This window comes from Buteo buteo, chromosome 25 (assembly GCF_964188355.1).
Source record: "Buteo buteo chromosome 25, bButBut1.hap1.1, whole genome shotgun sequence".
NCBI lineage: Eukaryota > Metazoa > Chordata > Aves > Accipitriformes > Accipitridae > Buteo > Buteo buteo.
In genome coordinates, this window is record NC_134195.1 from 432,910 (window position 1) to 456,568 (window position 23,659).

General features: G+C 38.1%; 1 protein-coding gene and 1 long non-coding RNA gene across 2 annotated transcripts in view; one reads left to right on the forward strand and one right to left on the reverse strand.

Moving 5' to 3' along the window:
- MYO16 (myosin XVI) overlaps positions 1-23,659 on the forward strand; it is a 384,622-nt gene that overhangs the window by 300,514 nt on the left and 60,449 nt on the right. The window contains exon 28 of the mRNA XM_075057405.1: positions 19,388-19,490. Coding sequence (XP_074913506.1) covers positions 19,388-19,490 — 103 coding nt within the window. The remainder of the gene's footprint in view (positions 1-19,387; positions 19,491-23,659) is intronic.
- On the reverse strand, positions 23-23,173 carry LOC142044697 (uncharacterized). Its single transcript, XR_012654397.1, has 4 exons — positions 23,049-23,173; positions 5,792-6,019; positions 4,210-4,443; positions 23-1,420 (listed from the first exon to the last, which is right to left on the reverse strand). It is a non-coding gene; the product is annotated as an uncharacterized LOC142044697 (long non-coding RNA).

The window sequence follows — 23,659 nt, forward strand, 5'->3', positions numbered from 1 at the left end:
TTCAGTCTTTTTCTTCCACTCCTTCAAGTACATCCCAAAGACAAATTTTTACCGAAAAGTCTAGAGGTCATCCGGTGCCTCACAATAAATGTTTATTTGCAGTAATGATAGGAAAACAGAATAGCAACAAAACCCAACAATATTATGCCAGCAACATTCATGCTATTATTTTAAAGTGTTCTAGTTTTGTTACTGTCTATCTTTATCCCTTTTCCTCCACAATAAATTATCTTTATAGGTTCCTTGCACCTGAGCCCCTGTCCTTTTACCTATTTGCACCAGGTCCTAATAATTTTGTTATTATACATACAATGAATTAAACAATGGTGGGGCTAGCATGGTGTCACTGAAAATGAAGTCCATTCTACAATATTACCTGTGAATATATGTTGAACCTACTCAGAAGTTAGCAATAATCACTCTGCATACATCTCTTGACACTAATGATTTTTCAGTCTATGTACAAATAGGAACACAGAGCGAGCTCTTGGCCTAGCAGTACTGAAAGAAACCATCAGCATTATAAGGCTTTAACAGTAGCCATTCCTGTCACACAGGCCAAAGCTTATCTTACTTTGAACAGCAGAATATGCAAATTCTTCACTTTACTCACCATGACCAGTTAACCTTCATATTCACATTCACTGTATGTGGATAATTCTTTTCATTTCAAATAGTGTAAGCGTGTAGCTATTTCTTCTGTTACTGCCTGAAAAGTATGAAATTTTAAAGCAGAAAAGATAGTATTGGATTGTAGTTGAAAAGTGCTGTTTATCCTTAATGCTGTATTTTTTAGCCAACAGACTACAGATAAAGAGTAAAGAATTATTGAATTCAGAGATTATGAGCTACCTTTTCAAAAGTCGTCTAAAAAACTGTCACTTGTACTACGTCCCTGTATTGCCTCAGTGACTGGACAGGATGGTTTTGGAAACCGAATAATTAGTTCTCGCTATGTTCTTGTAAACTGGATTTGCTTTTTTGGCTGTTCAGCCTAACTCTGGTCTTGTCCTGCTATTCATTGATTGGAATGAGAAATGATTTTGTGAGATTTCCATACATGCTTATAATCCTGGAGTTGATAGACTTTCTCATCTTCCAATTTTTTATTTCCTTTGGCGTCAAACTGGTATTTTTAGTGTTCTAATACTAGGGAAAATAGCATCTTCTCTATTTCTGCAATTATTTTTCCTTCACTGTGGCTTTTCTACTTCTTCTGCATGGTTCAGAATGGTCTGTGATTTCCAGCCCCTACATGGGCAGCAGTGGTTGCACTGGCATGCATTCGGGCAGATTTTGAGCACAGGCACTGAGCTACTGAGTGCAATGGCTTTCCAAGAGCTGCTTCTTGCAGAACAGTCAGGATGCTGCACAAGAGTCTGAACCTGTCTCTCTGAGGTACTGGTTATTATTCTTCAAGCTGCAAAAGAGAGAAAAAATTATATCAGCTTGAATTTTACTTAAAGTCCCTCAATTCCAAACCAATACAAATACCATACAAACAAGTAAAATATAAAATGTCAATTATGACAAATAGTGATCACAACAGGCCACAATGATACTGGGGTGTATATGAACAGACTCCATTCTGAGCTATCCTGGAACGAAGAAGAAAAGAAAAAAAACAAACAGAAAAACTATTGCTCTAGATAGAGATGGATAGTTAGAGGCTTAGTTAAAACCTTATAATTAAGGAATGATCGTGAGCAGGAGTAGGATCTGAAAGACAATGAAGGCTTGCTTATTACCTTCCAGCACAGAAACATGTGCCAACTGATACGGCCTCCACTTTCTGTGTTATTTTCATATCTGGAAGGAGCCATCATACTCAGAAGCCCAGGGATAAAATACAGCTCTGTCACAGTGAATGAGGATGATGGTCTTTTATTTTACCTTTTCATCTTTTTTTTTTTTTTTTTTTAGTGTGGAATAAGTGTATCTGTTTAATATTATTCTGATTATGCTGAGGTGCAGGGGGCAGAAAAATCAGGAAACAAAACACAGGGAGAGATGAAGGAATTCTTCTTTATTCACTGTAGGAAGCTGTAAACAAGTGAATGTTCTTACCAAGTGCTCTTACTGGGCTGAAAAAGTTTAGCCTCCCCATGGCTTGCCCCAAGGGGCAAAGGAATTACTGCCCATTACTCTGGGGAGACAGCTGACAACAGAAAAAACACAGAGCAAGAAAGAAAAAATAGACAGTTTCCATCTCTTAATGAGAATAATGAAATTTGCCTACACCTTCATTTTTTCTTGTATGTTTATAAGAAATAGAAATACAAGTCATTTTTGCTTTATCCTGTCATGCTCTGCTGTGTCCTTGTTTGTAAATACTAAATACTAGTAAGGACTCTTGATTTTCACGTAGGTTTTCTCTTTTGAAGAGGAAGGTTTCCTCCCCTTTCGAGTCATGCTAATGAACAATTTGACCATGTGGCCCCAAAGGGGGAAAAATAGGCCTGCAGATGTAAAACACAACATAACCTGCTATGGGTGTTAAGTGTGACCCTATGAACTGTCAATCCAAGAATGACAGGACTTAGAGGTAGCAAAATGTATCCCCAGATGCATGCCTGTGAGAGGTTTACCCATAACTAAGATTTTGTCGTGGTTTAACCCCAGCCAGCAACTAAGCACCGTGCAGCCGCTCACTCACTTCACCCCCATCCAGTGGGATGGGGGAGAAAATTGGGAGAAGAAGTAAAACTCGTGGGTTGAGATAAGAATGGTTTAACAGAACAGAAAAGAAGAAACTAATAATGATAACACTAATAAAATGACAGCAGTAATAATAAAAGGATTGGAATATACAAATGATGCGCAGTGCAATTGCTCACCACCTGCCAATCAATGCCCAGTTAATCTCCGAGTGGCGATCCTCCTGCCCCCACTCCCCCCAGTTTATATACTGGACATGACGTCCCATGGTATGGAATACCGCGTTGGCCAGTTTGGGTCAGCTGCCCTGGCTGTGTCCCGTCCCAGCTTCTTGTGCCCCTCCAGCTTTCTTGCTGGCTGGACATGAGAAGCTGAAAAATCCTTGACTTTAGACTAAACACTAATTACCAGCAACTGAAAACATCAGCGTTATCAACATTCCTCTCATACTGAACTCAAAACATAGCACTGTACTGGCTGAAACCAGGACAGATTTTCACCTTCAGTTTGTGTCTTGGAGTCTTTCTGGTGGGCTGAGTTTTAGTGAATGCAGCTGTGTGGTTCACAGTTCGGCTTAGCTCAGCTGCAAAGTGTTTTATAGTAGTGATGCAAGGAAATCTTGTTTTTCTAGAGCTGAATGTACTATGCAGTTCTCCTGGGCTTACCTGGCTTGAGAAGTAAAGTATATTAATGGTAGGTCTGAAAGCACTGTGCAAAATCAAAGAGAATTTGTAGCCTGGATCCCAACTTGAATTCCCAAAAGACACTGAATTGCTACCCTCCTCCACCCTGCCTGCAGTTTGGAGCATTTACTTTTAGGGTCTTCTTTATCATATAGGTAATGTAGTCAGAGTTAAAAAAATTAATGAATGAAAAAATTAAAAACCTTGTTTTGGCTGGCTAATAAAGAAGACAGAATGTTTGAATTAGGGGCCTTTGTGGTGAAGGGATAGAATATCAGAAAACCATGGTATTCTCTCAGTAATACAGACAGTACCATTGCTTTCTTAATTGGATGAATTTGAATAAATTTCTATTAATAGCTAATCAGGGATTAATATGACTGGTCACTAGCATATATTTATGAGTCACGTTTGAACTCTTACGATGGCTAAAGAAAGACAGTAGCTAAGGAAAGGTCATATTTCACAAGAGCACTTCTTCCTGGGCTACAAAGCTTAATCATTATTTCTGTTGCTGTCCTTTTTGGATTTACTGATTCTGCTTCTGTATTATCAAAGTGAAAGTTGACAGCTGCTAGGTGATCCCGTCAGTCACCAAAGTTCGTTCATCAGAAGAGAAATCTTGTGGAAATTCTGGTTCCTAAGTGGAAGCTGTGACAGTTACTGTCAATGAATATACAATAAAAATGGGAATTAATAAGGTCAGATGCTATTAAATGCTGTAAAAACAGGCAGCACCAATATAATTTTGAAATGATATATGTGATTTCGGTGGATTTGCCAGCTGCAGTGTTTCTGCTGAATTTGCCTGCAGTGCTGGGTCAATTTCTAAAGCTCTTTGAGTAGAGAGACAGAAATCAGTTCTTACCTTATCTTTAAAATAGAAAGCCTTGTGTAACACGTGTTTTAGACTCCTGGAAAAGTTTACCCATATATTTTGCATTAATATCTTCAGAATTGTTCTCTGTGGGCTAGATTTTGAAATTCTAGCTTTGCTTTGAAGTCAAGGCAGTGGCACCAAACAATGTTGTGAAGAGTTCAAAGTTTCCAATTTGCAGCCTAAATTGTATGCATAGGTAAAGTATCCTCAAATATCCTTTTCCTGGAAGAAAGAAAACAGTAGAATAACCATGAAATTAGGAACTATCTGCAGATCGCTGTTTCTTTCCAGCATTTAGCATTTTGATATCTTATTTAAAATGAGGATAATTCCACCCAAGATACCCAAAAAGCACTTTAGTAGGTATGTAGTAATTTGTTGGTTTTGGTATTCGGTGCAATGGCAAAAAGGTTAAGTATCAGTGTGTGCTTTATTACCAGTGTAGAACAATAGGGCTCAGAAACTCTCTGGGGCACAGACAGAGCCTGGTTGTACAAGCTTAATATCTAGAACCTAATCTCTTTGCATCAATTAATAAAATAGATCCTGGCTGACTTTCGTGTCATTCACCTCACTTGGTGCTCAAGGAAGACATGTAAAAGCCATTTGGAATATAAATTTTTAATAACAGTGATAGTCATCAAGGACCCATCTAGAGTAATGAGGTGAGCTTATATTTCTTGCTCAGTGAAGTACAAGAATACAGCTGTTCAGGTATGTCCAGGTAAAAATGAGGCAATAAGATGCTCTCTTTTATTCATCCTGAACAATTTTATTTTGGTACCATCCTCCTCTACAAACACTCCTTTACGATTAGTGTTTGTAAATTGGATTAGGAATTAAAATTAATTTTTCCTCTCTTCTTAATGTGGTTCACCATGTTGCTGAACTATACCCAGTGCTTTGCTCTGCTTGTGTTTTAGTTTCCGTGGTCAAGGGAGAATTTATAGACTATGGCCTTAGAGATTGAGGTTCACATGGCACACATATTTCTTGTGTCTGGGACACTGCTTAGCAATGGAGACTTCAGCGTCCAGTTGCACAGATCCTGAAATAAGACATCGGTGTTAGCCTTCTCTGCCAGTTTGTGGCAAACCTTCAGGGCTGTTGGACCTCAGGACAACCTCTGTGGATTACGTGAACTGAAGCAAATTAAGCCTTTCACTTAGCTGATGAGAATTGCAGGATTTCTATGAGAAAAAACAAGTTGTTCAGAAAGCCCAAATAATTGTCTGCTAGTGTGCTATTCCTTGTCTTTATTTCTGCGCTTTTTGAGTGTTTCTTGGAATTCATTACTGTCTCTCAGGTTTCTAGACTATCTTTTCCAGGTTTAACTCTTTCAACTCAGTCTTGTGTTTTCTGTCGTGGAGCTCCTATCCTGCCTTCTGTTGCTGCTCAAGGAACAGCAGAGAAAATTTTATACAGTGAAAGAGAACATGAAGGCTGTATGTAGAGACCTCTCTTACAGTGTTGTTGCAAGAAGAAATAAGTCAATACAATGTTATGATTTACCATTTCCAATTCTCTTTAAAAATGGCTTAAATTGCATCAGTCTAATCTTTAGTTTTACCTGTGCATATGCAGACATGCAGCTTAGATTATAAGTATTTGTTTGTGCTAACTGGTAAGACAGTGTCAAGTGCAGATTTGGAGGTACAGTATCAGACCATCTTCTTTTTCATCTTCGTCTTCTTCCTCTCCCTCCTCTTCCTCCTCTTCCTCTCCTCCTTCCTTCTCCTCCTCTTCCTCTTCCTCTTCTTCTCCTTCTCCCTCCTTTTCATTGGCTAGCCTTATTCTCCTATATGAACATAGCATGTTAAAATTACAACACGTAAGCTGTATTGAGTCAATTAAAGAATCCCTTAAGATTTTAATGTTTTGAAAATAGAATGTTAAAAAGAGTTAATATTCTGATGAATTTTTGTTTTAAAGTAACTTAAAAAGATGGCAAAAAAACCATTTTAATAGGAAATTGTAGGAAGGAAGATATGGAACACAATAATGGATTCTTATGGTAATCATAGCAAGGAGACGGAAACAAATATGTTTGAAGCCTGTTCTAATTACAGGTCTTCCTCTGATTGCAGTATGAAGTTCTTCTTAGATGAAACTCTTCTTAGAAGTTACACTTAACTGCAGATCCTGAAACCTGCAGTTCTACTCAGGACAGCGTTCATTCATACTGAAATGCTCCAGTAGTGGACTTCAGATCAAAAATGACTTCAGAGCACTGAATTGTTCCTAACTCATCCAGACAATTGACTTTGCTTGGAGATCATTCTCAAGAGATACCTTTTTTCCTCAGGAAAGTTTATGTTCATGCTAATATCATTGCTTTGTTAAATAATGTCATAGCGCCATTATGAATAACTATTGTAATCTTTTGATCAACTTCGTACTATTAGCTGATGCTGTATTGCACAGATGTGTTGTTTATGTTTGTGACTCTTCTGTGGGACTCATCATTGCATATCTGAACTCCCCTTGCCCAGAAGCTTTTGTGTTCATTTTTTTTTCTCTGTCTTTCCTCTCTCCTTTTTTTGCTCTTGAAAGCAGGGAAGTTAGAATATCTTACATCATTTGTGAATTCAAAAAGTGCAGCAGACTCATTTCAGAGTCTCATGAGCAAGGTAGGCAGGGCATTACTGAGAATGATATACTGAATAGATCACAAAGTGATAGGTCATCACACTGGCCCTTTCAGCTTTATTGTCTACTCTACAATAATGTCATCAGTCTTATCCTACAGCACTGCATTGATATGTGCCATGGTACCTTAAATCTTTGCAAGGAGAGCAAGACGTAATCTGACTGGTGTTAACAAGCAATATTCCATTAAAGTAGATGTAATGATACCAATTTATACCAAAAGGCAATCTCGCTGTTGTGTAGTTTGTTGCTTCAGACCTAGAGCTGGAAGTGATATTTCTGATTGAGGGTAATCATTTTTGTTTGTCTTTCTTTTAGAATGCAAGAAAAGGTGAATAAATGAAGTATTTTGAAGTCATCAGTTTTGAGGGCACCTTAAACCCAAATTCATAAACTTGGTAATGACTTAATTTCCTGTGAAGAATGAAGGTCATCTCCAAAGTTTAAAACCATGATTTTTAAAATGACTGTATAATCATCACATTCTATAAAGAAGAGTTGTGGGTTAACCCCAGTGGGCAGCTCAGCCCCACACAACTGCTCACTCATTCCTCCACAGTGGGGTGGGGGAGAGAATTGGACAGGCAAAAGTTACAAAACTTGTGGGTTGACCTAAAGACAGTTTAATAGGGAAAGCAAATCTGTGTGTGCAAGTGATGAAAAATAAAGAATTCATTCTCTACTTCCCATCGGCAGGCAGCTGTTTAGCCATTTCCAGGAAAGCAGGGCTCCATCACGCCTAACAGTTACTTGGGAAGACAAATGCCATCACTCTATACGTCGCCTCTTCCTTCTTCCTGCAGCTTTTTTTTTTTTTTAATTTCCTCTATCAACCTTTCTGATAGTGGGGCCTGGTTTGGAATCATTTACAACAGTCTCAGAACTATTCTAGATTACTAATCCCTTGTAAAAGCTTGCTGATAGGGAATTGATTATGCTGCAAGAGATGACCAGAACTCAGAGTGCGCTGGCATTCTCCCTGGCAAGCCATGTGTATTAGCATTGGTGTACATCACCTGGGGAGTTGCCTAGGTGTAGGTAGGTATTTGGGACCGTCTTAGAGGCTACAGGCCATTTGAAATGTATTTGTACAATGTGATAGTGTAGTGATAGTATTTGGCCTATTCATGTTATGAACAAACTGAATAGCTCTGTATGTTACACATACTCTTTAAGTGTAGATAGACTGTTCTGTTCTACCCCCTTTGGGGTTGTTTCTTTGTAGCTGTTTAGCTTGTTTTCTCCCATTTTTCCCTCAGGTCCTCTTTAATACTCAAAAGGCAAGAAATGGACTAGGTAACTTCAGATGGCTATGGTGACTCACCTAATAATCCTGGACTTAATTTACAGTGTATAGAGAAAAAAGGTCACTTTTAGGATGTGATTCAATTGACTTATTTTAGGTTTATCCATTTTTGCAGGTATTTCACAGCCTCAGTCTAGCTCCCATCTATGGCAAGGGACAGAACTGGTTTGTAAAAAGCTCCAACAAAATCAGAGAACAACATTTTGGAGTTGAAACAGAAGCAGCTTTTGAAGTTTTACCATGGTATCATCAGTTCTCTAGCCCACAGAATGAGTAGTATTGTACATGCAAAATACCAGTCCTTATGTTACATGTCACAGTGTTAGACTGTGAGAATGATAAAGCTGATGGTGTTTCTGGGGCTTACTGACAGCACACAAATGAGTATAAGAGAAAATAAAGTTTCTTTTTTGACTGGAGTTTTCAGTGGCTGGTCAGACATCTAGCTTTATATTTAGAAGGCAAAAATAAGCATCAGCATTGTTTGCTTGGCATCTTCTGAGTTTTGTAATGCAACCCTCAGTTGCTAAAGCGATTATAAATGAGTGTAAACTATTATGTCATTCCGCTGAAGTCAGTTGAATTATTCATGTCTGTCCTGTACTTAGAGTTCTGCAGGACTGACATGAAAAGGGGTCCCTTGAGCTGGGGGATGTGATTAGGTAATAAAATAGACAGATACAGGGAAATAAAGGTGGCATGGTCAGTTTTAAGTCTGGCAGTTCCTAACTTCCAAACGTTTGGTGTGCAATCTGAATAATCTTCCAGCATTATTTATATTACATTTAGTATAGAATGTATAAAACTTAGTCAGCGGAGCTTCTTACAGGGAGTTTGTTGTTCCATGCAAGAGAGAATGTCCTGGCTTTCAGGCTGTTTCAAAGAGAATCTCAAGGTATTGTTCTCCCTCCACTACTAGGCATATGCAGGGTATTTTTCTGCCTTTTTTCTTCCACCTTTTTTTTCCTAGCTATGTTCGTTTTCTTAGGCAATGAAAAATCTATTGGGCACATATAACCATAATTCTGGATGAACTTTTTCAGCAGTTCCAGTGGTTTTCCTTATTTTAACTTAAGGAAGGATCTGTGAAATTTTAAAATGTTTATTTCATTTCCAGAGTTAAGTGCCACCCTTGGTACCTCTGGACTGACATTCAGTTTCCACTAGCATTTGACTTTTCTTATCCCTCAGCGTTAACTAAACATTTATTAAATCACTAAATGTCCCTGCTACTCTATGATATCCTTATAATATCTATGCATAGTTTACATCTGTGAATTTAAAAGCTTGTGCTATTTCTAAACATGGAGAAATGTTCTCACAGAGTACTAAAATACCTATCACAGTACTGGATTCCATCTAAAAGCCTGGATTATAAAAACAGATAAAATTATATTTGTGTATGAATAAGAATATTGAAAGTTCTTGACCCATATCTCACAAGCTGAGTTCTGTGTGCCTATAACAAGTAGCTAATTACATTAAATGATTTCAGAAACTTGATGTTTCAATGAAAATAATTGAGTACTTCATAATTTGCTGACACCACATAATGACAAAGATAATGGACATAGATTTATATATATGGTAGTAAGAAGTTCAGTTAAATGCCTGCCATAGAAATAAACCCGTTAAAAGAAATTGTTATCAACCACTGATCTCTTCACTAATCCTTGTACATTGAAACCCTTTTAAGGAAATGCCTTTTAAAATAATAGACCACTTAAATTAATACAAACAGCCTATCTTTAAAATAAACATTTTAAAGAAGTAACTATGTAACACATTAGTTTATGCTAATGGCACCGTGCAGGAACTTTGAATTATCTAATTAAGGTGCAAATTGTCACATGGATAGATTAATTTTACTGTATAGTTTTAAAATAATTCTTTGTATTCATTGATTAATTAAATATAACTGTGTGGTTTCAGTGCCTGGAAAAATATAATTAGTTGCTCTTAACTGCTTTTTTTTTTCCTGCTCATAGGACTTGTATAAATGCAGTCCAGCTGCCCCACACTCGAAAGTGACTGTGACCCTCCTGCTGTTTTTTCTTTCTGTGATTCTGCAGCTGTTAAATTCTTTCCATTCAACTCAGACATTCATGGCACCCTTTTTCTCCTTATCCACATCTTGATATTCTTTACAACCATTTAATCTTCAGCAGAAGAACGTGGAATGAGACTTCCTAAAGCTAGATTTCCTAGTCAGACTGAATAATAGTAGGCAGTTAATACTGGTGACATCTGAGAGCAAACACAAAATCCTAAGCAAGCGTGCATGTAAAATCCTTTTATGTATCCTAATCACTGGATCTTACTTTGCTTTTTTTCTTAGACCAACGTGGGATTAATTTAACATCATGAGCTTTAGCAGAATTACTCCTGCTGTACTCCACGGTAAATGAGAGCAGAATCTGGTCCAGTATTGATACAGTATGCCAAGGGGATGGCCTTAGCCTATCTTGAAAAATGTTGTTTGTGTACAGTTTGTATAACCATTATACAATTCAGAGCCAGGAGAACCCCTGTTACCCAGACTGATACTACTCACAGGGTTCAGAGGGCACAAGGGAAGCTCCCACAGAAAAGAGTAGAGAGATGATCTTCCAGAGAAGCTATTTTGCCTGTATGGTTTAAGAAGGTCCTAAAAACCTTCCCCATGATCCCAGTACACCTTATCTGAGCTACTAGTGAGCACTGTGGGAAGGATTTTATGTATTTCCATTCCTCTTTGGCTAAGTCAAAGTTGTACAGAAGAGAAAAAAAAAAAGCAAGGAAGAAATAAAGCATCATCTAGGTGGAACATCAAATTCAATCCTGTTTCCCTTTAATATAAAATTTTCCATTTTACTCTGGCTTTGCTTTCTGCTTCTGTCATATATGTCTATCTGGGTATATTTCCGAATGAGCTGGGAAGTGCTTTCTTGGCAAACAATGAGCCAATGAAGTAGCAACCCCTCTAGGAGACCAGGTCGGAAAGTGTATAAGCCCACTTTGGTGTTTCAACTCAGTACCACATCATGTTTCTGCAAAGGCCTTGTGTATTTTTCAGAAAAAATCAAAAGTCACTTTGCTTCACACCACCTGTTTGCATTTATTTCAGGCATCTGATTCCAGGCTTCCAAACACTGGGACAGGAGCTGGGCCTAATCATGTCCTTCTCTGAATACCATTTCAGAGCTTCCTCATAATTTCACCCTTGTAATGTCGTGACCAGCATTGTGCCTGCAGATCAGTAGACCAGCAGTCATGACCTTGTCCTGTGCCCCTTGAAGGAGGACGACCTTCTATCTTGGCCTGCTGGTGAGGCCCAGCAGCAGGTTTCCTGGAGGCAGACTGCACAATACCATGACAATCACCAAAACTCTTGTCTTGTAGTGTGATCTTAAAGAAAGGGATGCGTAAGACATCTTCTAATTCCTACGTAGTGAGATGTGGCTCAGACTCACAGGGCAGGTTTTTTCTCTCTGGTAGGAGAGGGCAAAAATTTACCCGTCTGCTTAGTCACCTTTTGACTCCTGCTCCCAGGCATTGCTTCATTCTGATCTCTCTTAAAAAAAAGAGGGTACCTTTTTATTTTCTGTGATTTCAGACCTTTTAGTTTTGCAGGAGGACTTCCAATTTTGACACCCTATTTTCACATGGCTACATCTGTGGAGAAGTGAAACTAGCTTCATTACACACCAATACTACATCAGCTCTGTGTTAACACAGAATCAAATTAGCAGGTTGATAAAGTTAAGTTTGTTCTACAGTCCATATATTTTGCATACAGTGAAGCATTTTACTGCTCTGTGTGCATGTTTGTGGAGTGCCCAAGCATGAAGAGGGAGTTAGCTATGGAGAAGGCTTACCTATCCGGAGGTAATTGTAAACATTTACAGAGTTAGAGGTAAATGTTGGTGTAATGGGCTGCTTGTCTGTTTGATGCTAGCATATTTCTGAGTTAATGTCTCATTTTTGCCAATTTCTTAAATAAATATATTTTTACATTGCTTTATCAAGATGGAATGAGAATGTCAGCTTTAAGTAAGATGATGCAAAAGTATTGTAATGCAAATCTTCAGCAGATGTTGTGAATTCATTCTTTATTTGCGTAGCTGAATCCACTAATCCCAAGAGCTGAACTATAATTTAGATTCTATTTATTATTCTGCTGCCACATTGTCTGAGATGAGGAAGCCCCTGCTTAATTACATGAAGTATATGAATAAATATCCTAGGATTAAGACACACATATCTTCGTTATTTCTTCTCTCCAGAAATTGAAATTCAGATGTCTAGAAAAGATTAAGTGTGGCAAAACCTAATGCAAAAACATAAAATCTAGGAAACAAAAAAGATAAATCCTTCCAATTCATTTGTCTATCACCCATCACAAAGTAGTATCTTTATCTGAGGAATTTATTTTACTTTTTACTCAGTATAAATTAGAATGTCCCAAACAGCCACTTCGTATGCAATGGTATTCTGATCCAGTGGATTTCGTAGCCCTGATCCTCCCTCAAAAGTCTGTAGTGAGGTCCACATGGGGCCAGTGGCTGACCCATGTGCAAGTCACTGTAAAATTTTGTTCTGAGGATTTTCTGTGTCTTTTCCACTTCTTAATGTTGTTCTTTTATCCCAGGTACATACCATTTATGTCACTCTTAAGTATATTTTCCTTTTTCCCTAGACATGTTAAAGCATGCTATGTATGCCCCTATACCTATTTGTATAGGAAGTGAATTTTTAATTGTTGAAGTAGAAAATCAGAATGTTTCATCAGTTGAAAAGTTTCTGGCTTCCAGTGGCATATACAAAAACATTGTGGTAAAACTATGATACCTGGTCAGTTTGCTGTAAGGTCAGCTTTAGCGTTATCGCTTTCAAGGTTTCTTTCCATCAGCAAATGTCTGTGTACCAGATTAACCCAGAGAGAATAAAACTGCTTGCAGTTTTCCCAAAATTACTCTTAATTCTATTTTCTCCCTTAATTCTTAATGGTCTGCAGGTCTAGCCATTTAATCCTGTGTTGCTTGATACCAATTAGGATATTTAAAACAATTAACACTAGTGTGGTAAGCAGGTACTCTGAAGTTTTGGTTCATTGCCATATATACTTACTTATTGTTTCAAACCTATCAGGCAAATTGTACTTCATATTCATCTCCACACCAATCTGAATTAGTTCTGTAAGTCTGTATGAAGCAGCCTCAGTGCAAAATGTGTTTCATATAGAGGTGAACTTTATAGTCTTCTTATAGTATGTTTTTGTACTCCTATAAAAGAAGCCCAAAATGCAGTCTGTTTATCTGCTGTAGTCTGTTATTTATAAGGGCATCTTTTTCTTCTCCACATCCAAAGATTTATTCTGTCTAAAATTTTGAATACCTGCTTTGGTTGTTAATATTTATGCTGTATAATGAGATAGTTATGTCATAGATTGTACAGAGATTGGCAGAATCACTTTTCTTTTTTTGAAAACAATAATAATCTATTTCCCCTTTTCTAATTATCTGGAATTTCCCATGTTCCTCATATTTCAAAAATAATTAGTTTATTCCTTCAAGAAAAAAAAAAGAATATAACACAGGGAAGTGGAATGAGTATGTATCCTTCATATACACATAACATTAATCAAAATTCCATCCTATTCTTTGCTGCTGACTACTTTTATAAGGTTTCTATTACTTCAAAATTTTCCAGACATTGTTTTTTTTTCTTGGAAAAAAAATGTTTCTCTCTTCAATAGATAGGTCCTCTAGATATTTCAGCTCTCACTTGCTAGATTTTTCAAATACAAACCATGCCTAACCCACTCTCCCCATCCTCCCCAGATCCAAACAAACAGAACTAAAAACCCTGAGTTATGAGCACAGTGACAAGTTTTGCAAACAAAGTCCATCTCTTTCACATACTTCACAGACATAATAATACATCAATCTGTTCCTGGTTGTCAAAGGAAGAAAAGAGAAAGTTTAGAAAGGGAAAACAGAGAATTTAGCAAGACAGCACAACCTGGTTTTACTCCTTTGTGATGACAATTTTTACATATCTTCTAGCAGAAATACAGGATACAAGTTAATTTTGATTGCTGCCTTTTATTCACTACCTTTTGAATAGATCTTACTAAATTATGTCATTTTACCTTGCCAAACAGAACACTTTGTAGTAAACAAAAGAAAGAGAAAATGAAACTGCAACATAATGAATTACACTGGCAGAACTGATTATTTTTCCTTGCATAAGCTGTGTTTGGATATTTAAAACTTAAAACTACATTACTTAGCACTCTTATAAAGCAGTTACATGCCAGTCATATGTGATTTTTATTTTTTAAATAACAAAGACATGGAGAGAAGCAGTTGCATTCAGGAAGGGTTTGAGTTGTGGTGTTAGAACCTGTCCTCTTAGTGAAGATACTGGATTGCAGTCAGTAGCTACCTCTGACTTTGTAATTTTTCATCTTTCTTTCTTAGCTAGGTGAGAGGGAGACCTGTGAAAAAGAATAGCAAAACCAAACCAAACAAAAAAAGTACTTCTGAGGCTTCAGTTCAAAGACATCTATGTGGTTTAAGCTGTTGATTTGGAGCTGCTTGGTTTTGTGCCCTTTGTACTTGCTGTGTTCTTTCCATTAGTATCTTCTATCATGTTGATGTGCTATTGAAATTGAGTGTGTGGTGTTTATTCCAATGCTTAAAGATTTGCTGTGCAGACAGAACTGAGAGTACAACCCTACAGCCTATTTGTGTACACTCTGTGTAAATCAAATAGCATGCTGAGCCTTAGAATATTACTGTGGGTTACTGTGCCATAACCTGAACTGCAGAATATTCTATCTCAGGGAAAAACAGCCTGCTGGATCTTGTCAGCTGTGCACTTAGGGAAGTGAGGGAGAAAATGATCAGATAACATCCTTATCTGTGAAGACCCAAGAGAACTGAGTTTTCCATATTCACGAGCTACCTGAGGGTATTGGCAGCAGTACCTAGTCCAAACAAACACAAAATCTCCCTGATAAAGAGCATCATTCAGAAGTAAAGGAAGAGAGGTCAGAGCACAGCTTCTTCAACACCAGAGGATCCTGGCCAGTCTGTACATGCTCACAGTGCTAGCCTGTCTAGCCAAAAGGTCTTTCTTCTGTTTAGGTGTGTAAAAAATGGCAAGTTAGGACAAGGAGGGTGCTAAGGAGAAGACTGGGGGAAAAGGAGCTTCTCTCAGACTGATTTCCTGTGGAGGGGCGTTGGGGAGAGCCCCGCTGATGGTAGTGTTCCCTGTCTCAACTTGCAACTGGAAGAGGTCTTGCATTTATTTCCTAATCAACACTGCCTTAGTCTTGACATGGCGGTGGAGGGGTGTTGATTCAATTTAACGCTTTAAATCTCCCTGGTTTGTATTTTGGTTTGGATCCCTTAGTGAGTGAGTTGCTCTGGCTAGGCCATGAAATACTGTTTCTTACCAGCTTCTTGACGTGGGTAGGAGAGAGATTCACTTTGTCTAATATTATATGTCTGTACTGAAGCCAAGAGCATAGACTATCTTTATACTCGGTGGAAAGAAATGGGGGTCTTGCAGTGCACAATTAATCTGAACTATTTTAAGCATCAATATTACAGTAGGGTATATGACACCTGAATAGTGTATTCTACTGACTCTTAAGACTTAAGTCTAGACAGCTAACACATCAATCCAAGTTTAGCTGAAGTGTATTTAACCTGATTAAAGACTTTTTTTAGCAAGGTGGCACTGAGTATGCTCACTGGATTCCTCAGGATCCTCTCTAAAGCCTTACAAGTACACTCTGCATTATTTACTTGGAGCAAAATGTACGACATGTCAGTGAGAAGAAGCCTGGTATTTAACTGGGTTTGTTCATTCACTTCCGAGCGAACTAAGGCTGCAGTGGTAGGGGAGCAATTCTCTGGTAAGTGAAGGTTTCAAAGACTGTCTAGATTACATCTCCCCAGAAGCAAACCCTGTTGTTTGCAAGTAACTCAAGTTTATCTGCACAAGCCTGCACCATAAATTCAGTATTTTTTGTTACTATTTTCTGTGATACAGTAAATTTGAAAAATAATAAGTTCTTTTGCTATTCTTGTGACCGTGAAAGGGTTACATTTAAGAGGACGTTAAATTATTGTGTCTACATGGTAACACAAGCTCAGTTCACAGTAGAAAGTATCTGATACACTAAAGATATGTCATTTTGATAATAATGTCTCACAGGTTCTTATTTCTTTCTTTATATCTTAGTTTATTGTCGTTTAGTTTTCTTTTTAACGTAATGTTTTACTGAGGTAGCACTTATGAGGAAGCAAGTTTAAAATACAAAAAATGCCTAGGCCAAAGCTGTAGTGTTTGGTTATCTCCCCAAAAGGAAAAAAAAATGAAGAAAGTTTAAATATTTTAACTCGTTTAAAATTAAGTAAAAAAAATCAAATAAGCTTACAATTAGACCACCACTTTTGTCCAGGACAAATTTGGGCTGCCACCAACAGGTGTGGCCTGCTCATTCCCACTTACCCGTTCCCATTAATTTCCTAGCGTTAACAGCGGTGTTTGCACAAGTGGGCTGAAAATCAAATCAGGGAACCATTCTGGCTGAAAAATAGCTACAAATTTTGTGTTGTTTTTGTTTAAGCAGCCTTATACAAGATAAAAATGATGGATCTGACATAGCAGATGATGACACCAGGCCTAAAGTGCTTTTTCATCCTAGGTGCTTAGATAGCCAGTATATTTGAACGAGATAGGAGAAATAAGAAAGTTCTGTTAGTCCCTCTGTTGGTTACTCTGCAGATGAGTAAGTCAGACAAGCAGACTTAAAGGTGAGATTACTCTCAGGCACCCAGAATGCAAGCATCCAGCCTGGACTTCTCTTCTGAGTCCATCTGTGATCAGTGGAGAAAGGCACCTCCAGAGGGCAATCTCTTCTCATTTTAACAAAAATACCTAGGATGCATAGGACAAGTCACCCTGTGGAAATACCTCTCTTCACAGACTGTCTTGAGAACAAGATGACAAACTCAGGCTAGGAGTGTAACTTTTCAGTGTCTAACATAGAGAAAGGGTAGGTCATCTTCCAAATGACTTGCTATGTTCACAGAGGAAGTTTGTGGCAGAATTAAAGTTCCATAGATAGCTCTTTCTCTACTACCACAACCATTAGCCCACCCTGTTTTTCTAAGATAGGGGTTGCTTTAATGGCTGGAAGGAATTGTGAACTCTGACTAGACTTCCAGGGTAATGTGGTAGAATTTTAGAGACTCCTAAAGCTGGGGGAAAACAGTGGATCATCGTCTGGCCTCCTGCATAATACAGATTGTAAAGAATGTTTGGTTATCCTTGTTTTGAGTCCTGTGATTTGCATGGATCTAAAGTAAATCTGATCCAAACTTAGAATTTCAACCTTTTAAATTTTAATTTGGCTCTGTTTCAGGAGTGAAATACATTTCTTTGGGTTTCAGCTGTGAGTGAGTTTCAGGCTGACCACTTTCACAGTTACTTCTTCATGCATTGTGAGTCAATGCTGAATCATCTTTGTTTCAGTCAGCAGTTGCTAAACTTTCCAGTAGTTGTCTCTCTAACACTTCTGATTCTCCATGATTTCTAAGAAAATCCAGTTGATACAAGTATGGAAATGAGGTGGCCCCAGCCTTAATAGCAGTCCATGAAACAAATATCTTTGTGACCATACAGCTAGTTCAGCTATTGGGAAAGTAGGATGCACAGTTTTCTACTGCTAATCTGGAGTGTTAGACTAACTAAAAGGATCTCTGGTGAAGTTTTGGCCCCTTCCAACCAGCATTTCTCCCAACAATTCCTGGGCACAATTTGGGAATTAAGACAGGCTAGCGACCAGTTCCAGAAGGCAGCTTAGAGTGTACCCTGTTGGAAGATGACAGAGTTTAACAGAACATAGCAGAATACTTAATAAATGGGCTGGGTTTTTGCCAGATGGTTTCTATGCCAGAGAAATAATCCCTTTCATATTCCATTTAGTAGTATAGACTTAGCCATGGAGTCTTCAGCAGGACTGCTATCAGACCAAAGAACATTTCCAGACTGCAGGAGCTGAGATAACCAAGGGTCTGTGTGGCTCCAGGAAACTGGAAGTCTAGGTGTAATTTGGCCTTAGAGCAGTTTGCCTGCAAATGTTTCTCCAGGGCTGCTACAGCTCCTGGGACCATTGATGTCCCCGGAATCAGTCATTCTGGCCCTGCAGCTTTGCCTGCCATGGTCTGTGTGAGTGGTCCCAGAACAGCACAGTTTTGGGTTGCACCAGAGCTGTAGGTGAATTCAGCTGTTAAGGAACAGAGTAACTAAAATGTCAGGAAATTTAGTTAGCACGCACCTTGTTTCATTGAGAGTTTAGTAAAAATTACACATTTGCAAAACCTTTCTTTTTCAAAAACTGGCTTTTTATAATGAAAAAGCATTCTGGCTCATTACATGCAGTCAGATCTAGACTGAGGAGTACCTTCAAGAAAGTATAGTAATAATGTGAAGCATCAACATTTATAAAATTCATCAGTTTCTTTAGTAATATGTTGTCGTAAGTTCACAGTTAAAATTTGAATTTTATTCTTTATTTGACTTTGTATGACTTAAGTTTCCTACATTTATTCTTTTATCTGGTACATCAGAGCCCTTTAATATCTAGCATTTTCTATCTTTGAAGGTACTTGATCCTATAGTCAAGTCTCCTCTTGATCTTCTTTCCAATAGTGTAAACTGATCAAGTTCCTTAAAGTCTCTTTGCTATAAGACTTTTTGTTCAAAGTGAAGGAAGAATTATTTCTGACTGATGGAAAACATCTTTATCAAGGTCACTCTCTTATGAATTACTCCTTAATAGGCATATGTCATTTGACATATACTGGAAAAATATCTTCCTCCTTTCAGTGACCCAGTTCACTACCAACGAAATCAGTTGGTGAGGCTTTGCATTCTTTCTGCATTGATTTTCAGTGAGGCATCCAAAGAACTGACAGGAAGCAAATCTGGGTTTTAGGCATCACTTGTCCCACACTGTTATTAACCAAGGTCATGTCTAATAATATACAAGATTTAAAGTGTTTGACCTTCTTGTTTTCTTCACCCTTAGCAGAATCCTAAGTTTCCAGTTCGGATATCAAAGATTTGAGAGTCAAAGGAAAACTGACAATTTCTGCAAAGATGTCAACTAGGCCAACATTAGAGTAACTCAACTTCTGATTTTTCTAGGTATAAAGATTTGGCTGATACAGCACTAGGAGAGAAGAAGAAGTTGTCTGCCAAGGAGAGATGTCGTCTTGTTCTTCAGCAGTGTAAATTACAAGGCTGGCAGGTTTGTGATCTACAAAGCAATTAAAATATCATTCTTTAAACAAGCTAGCTGAGTCATTTCCATTGTGGCAAGCAACCAGATCCTTTGCAGCAGTATATTCTTTTGACATTTAATATATGCTTTGGGATAGAATCAAACTGATTTTATGAGTTTTCTAGCATATGAGTAGCTGTGATCATTGTGTCAAAAAATCAGTGTATTCTTGTGGGAAGGAAAAGATTTCAATTAAGCGTGTTATACTGTATAACTTTGCATCCAGGTTTTTAAAAGTATCTGGTGTACATGTTTTAGTGGTTGAATGGTTTCTGAATTACAAAAAAACCCTGCACATTTTCTTTATGTAAAATCCTATATTAAATGCTATACTGTCATAATAGGGGAGACCCAAAACAACTACTTAGGACTTCCCCGTGCTGATCCAGAGACAGACCAAAGTATCTAGGGTTGCTGTACATCAAGTAAAGTAAAAAAAAAAAAGCAAAAAAAAAAAAGCCAAACACTGAACAGGAAGCTCTCAACTTCCTATCCCATCTCCTTACCCTATTTATATCCTAGTTAATCCTCACAAGCATGAGGATTGCAAGGTGGATGTATCCATTTGTCCAGGGTACTCAGTCATCTGCTTTGGGTAGCTTTGTAACTGAGCAGGACTGATTTCTTTAACATATGCAGCTTCTAAAGAAAATGGTGTTTCGTTGCACACTATATAAGCTATTGTACAGAAAGGAAGTGTTCTGTGACTTAATGTGCAGAGCATTCTCCCAGGTGGTGTGAGCTTCAGATTCAGGTCTTTTCCCAGCCTAGAAGGACTGAAATCTATTCCACAAGAGAGGATCCAGACCAGTTTCAGGGACAGATACGAAGTTTAGGGACTGGACAGTGGTTAGGGCACTCCTATAGGCTTCTTTGTGAATATTAGTTTAAACGATGGGTTTAACATAGGTCTTCTTATTCATGTATGACCTCTAAGTATTAAGATGCCCAGAAAAAGTTTCTGGAACTGTTTATGAAGGACAAGGACTATGTTGGACTTTGTGCTATGAATGTTTCTCAGTGGCCCAGATTCGTAGTTATAACAAAAGGTAGGCTCCTCACTAGGTTGGGAGCACACATGCATGATCACCTGCACTTGAACACATAAGAAGAATTTTCTTTGGTCAAAATGCTGTTTAAGTCCCCTTTTAGCCACTAAAGTCAGTAGTAAGCCCATATAGCTCCATTCCATCAATAGCAAAGAGCAAAAGGATGGACCCTGAAAAAGACAGCAATACTAAAATAGACTTGCTTTCCCTACTCAGGTTTCTTAAGTCAGTTCTGGGATATATTCTGCATCCTTGACACAAGGCTCCCTATAAAAAACAATTATATCATTAGTATCTAGAAGCTGTACCTTTGCTTACAAGTACCTGGAGCTGAGAGTACCACTAACCTTCAGAACTTGTGTGGGGCTACAAGCTTGGGCAAAAGCTATGTAACAGTAATTACATATTGTGCTCCAGTCACAAAACACAGAGCAGGATGCCTACAGAGTTTATTTCCCCAGGAGCCAGTAACAGTGTTACAGCACAAAAAAAAGCAATTGGCCATCAGTGAAAGCCTGCAGCTCAAGACTAGTGATTCTGTAGTGACTGGCGTTTGAAAACAAGCCTGAAAGCTTGAAAGACAAAAATGTAAAAAGGAAATTGCAAAACAGAATTCCTCCATCATGCAGAGGACTGAAGCTTTTGATCTCAAACAGATTTTAGAGGTTCTGACTCCAGAATCTCATTACCACAAGGAGAAGTCAGGTGTGCAAAACTACAGCAGTGCATAATGCATTGTCCTTCAAACCAGAAAGGAACAAAGCTCTTAAGAGACACTGATAAGTTAAATGGAATAGGAGGGTTTGGGGGTGAGAGTTATTGCCATTGTCACTCAGTGACTAAGAGGCACATGGCAACAGACTAAACTGAAAGGAACAAGGTCTGAAAAAAATGAGTGACCTTCTCCTTACACCTTTTTCAAGCCACAGAGGGATATGACAAACAGATGGAAAGATGATAATCATGGCAGAAAAATCTAGGAGAAAATTCACTCTTAGGTCCAGACCATTTCTTACACACAAATGCCCAGTGAATACAAGCTTGACACCAACACATTTTGTATTGGTGATACAAAACCATATACTCAACTATCAGCAGTAGTGACTAATGTCTGCGTCACATAATCTCTCTCTCTCAATTATCTTTTTGATTCATTTGACTAATCATGAAAGTTGAACTTTAAATAACAATCTAAATGAGGAAGCTTATCCAATCTGCAGTTGTCATGGGTGCCCTCCTCTATGCTTTTACAGCAGAGGACTCTGAAAAAAAGAAAAAATTTAAAAGGGAGAAGAAGGGGGAGGAAAGAGAAGGAAAAAAGGAATTAGGAATGCGGATAATGTCAGCTAGCAAAGCCAGAGCAAAAGAGTCATCTGTAGTGCATCACTAAAAATCATCCAAGAAGTAGAGGGTTACACGTATAACCGGTTTACTCAGCCACTGTTGCCAGCAGTAACTACTTCAAATGAGTCACTGCTGGAACTGAAAATCTATTTGATGCAGGAGTTCATGAATAAGTCAAAAAATGTCTTCCCCAACACTGTTACCTGCACTTACCTGAAAAGCTGTTGCAGATTTGGGTAGATATATTGACCAAAAAAATAGATAGCTAAAATATACTCATCAAAGATGATGAAGTTTAGGAGAAAGCAACACACATCTGAAATGAACCTCCTGCTTATATGTCATCATCAGAGATTGAGGTTGCCAATAAACTCCCCAGCAGAGGGGGGAAAAGAAAGATCTGGGCTTTATAGCTGAGTGAATCTGGATGATACTTTATTTAAACTTCTTTCTGATAATGTACCTCACCATACCATTTTGTTAAAGGTGATACTAACTTGGGGGAGGGGAAAGTAAATCTGTGTTCTGAAGTGAGAGCCCAAAAATGAGTAAAGAAAATGCTTTCTTTGTATTTATTTCCTGCTTGACAATTTATCTTTTCTTTCTCACGTAAGTTGTGTTTGTAGAGTGTTTTATTAACCAACAAAACAGCAAACCCCAGAGCCTACTCACAGAACAAGTTCTTTCTCCTCTTAAAAATACTGCAGTCTGTTTAAAAATAGAGGACAAGTGCAGAAGATCCAATACCAGAATCCAATTTTGGTTTATTTTCTCCTGTTTAGTAGAGCATAAGAGCAAACACTATCAGCTAGCCAACATCTCATGCTTGCTTCAGCAGCTTCTGTGTTAGAAGAAAGTATTTATTAGGGAAGTGTTGATAGGTTTATGAAATGTTGCTGTTACTTGGGTAAGCTGAGCTGAAGATAACTAAACTAGGACAATAAAATAGCGGTTTCATTGAAGCTGGCATACCATGCAGTTTCAGTCATGCACTTAGCTTAACTACTGGAATTACAAAAGTGCAGAGCTACTAATGAAAGGCAGTTTTTGCATCCTGACTCTGTGCGCAGCCTAGATAAAGTGGTTTTTTGGCTTAAATACATACTTGATCATGACAAACTTAGCTACTTACTGTGACTTTGAAGCACACCCAATGTAAGAGAAAATCAGATTGCTAAATCAAAACAAACCATTCCTGCTCCAGACAGAGTAAAAGTAATAGACTTGTTTAACCCCTGGAGAAGTTAACCCCTGGAGAAGTCAGTGAGTGTTTTGCTATTTATGTTAGGAGGAGCAAGATGATACGTAGTAACTTGATAGTTAAACTGAGTGGAAGTACTGGATGCTCCATGTAAAGCAGAAGAATCTCCTGCCCTCCAGAACATCTGAAGGCCTTTTCATTATGAAACGCACATTTTCAATGCTGTGTTCATTTATTGTCATGCAGTGATGTGTTAGCTAAGCAAAGCCTACGATCCAAATAGCATGACTAGCTTGCAAACATTATCATGCTTTGGGAGAAGTACAGGGCACAAACAGTCCTTGGCTTTTTTTACTGACATAAGGAAACTTTCATTTGCTTGGATTATCATTCCTCATGCTGTTAAGCTTGCAAATACAAATTCAATAAAGGAGAGTTAGCTCATAGCTTACTGAGCTTTCTCATCAAAACTTGGAGCTTTACATTTTGTTTAGCTAAGGTCAGTGGTCTGCAATTAACCCTTCTCGGTTACTTCAGATGGA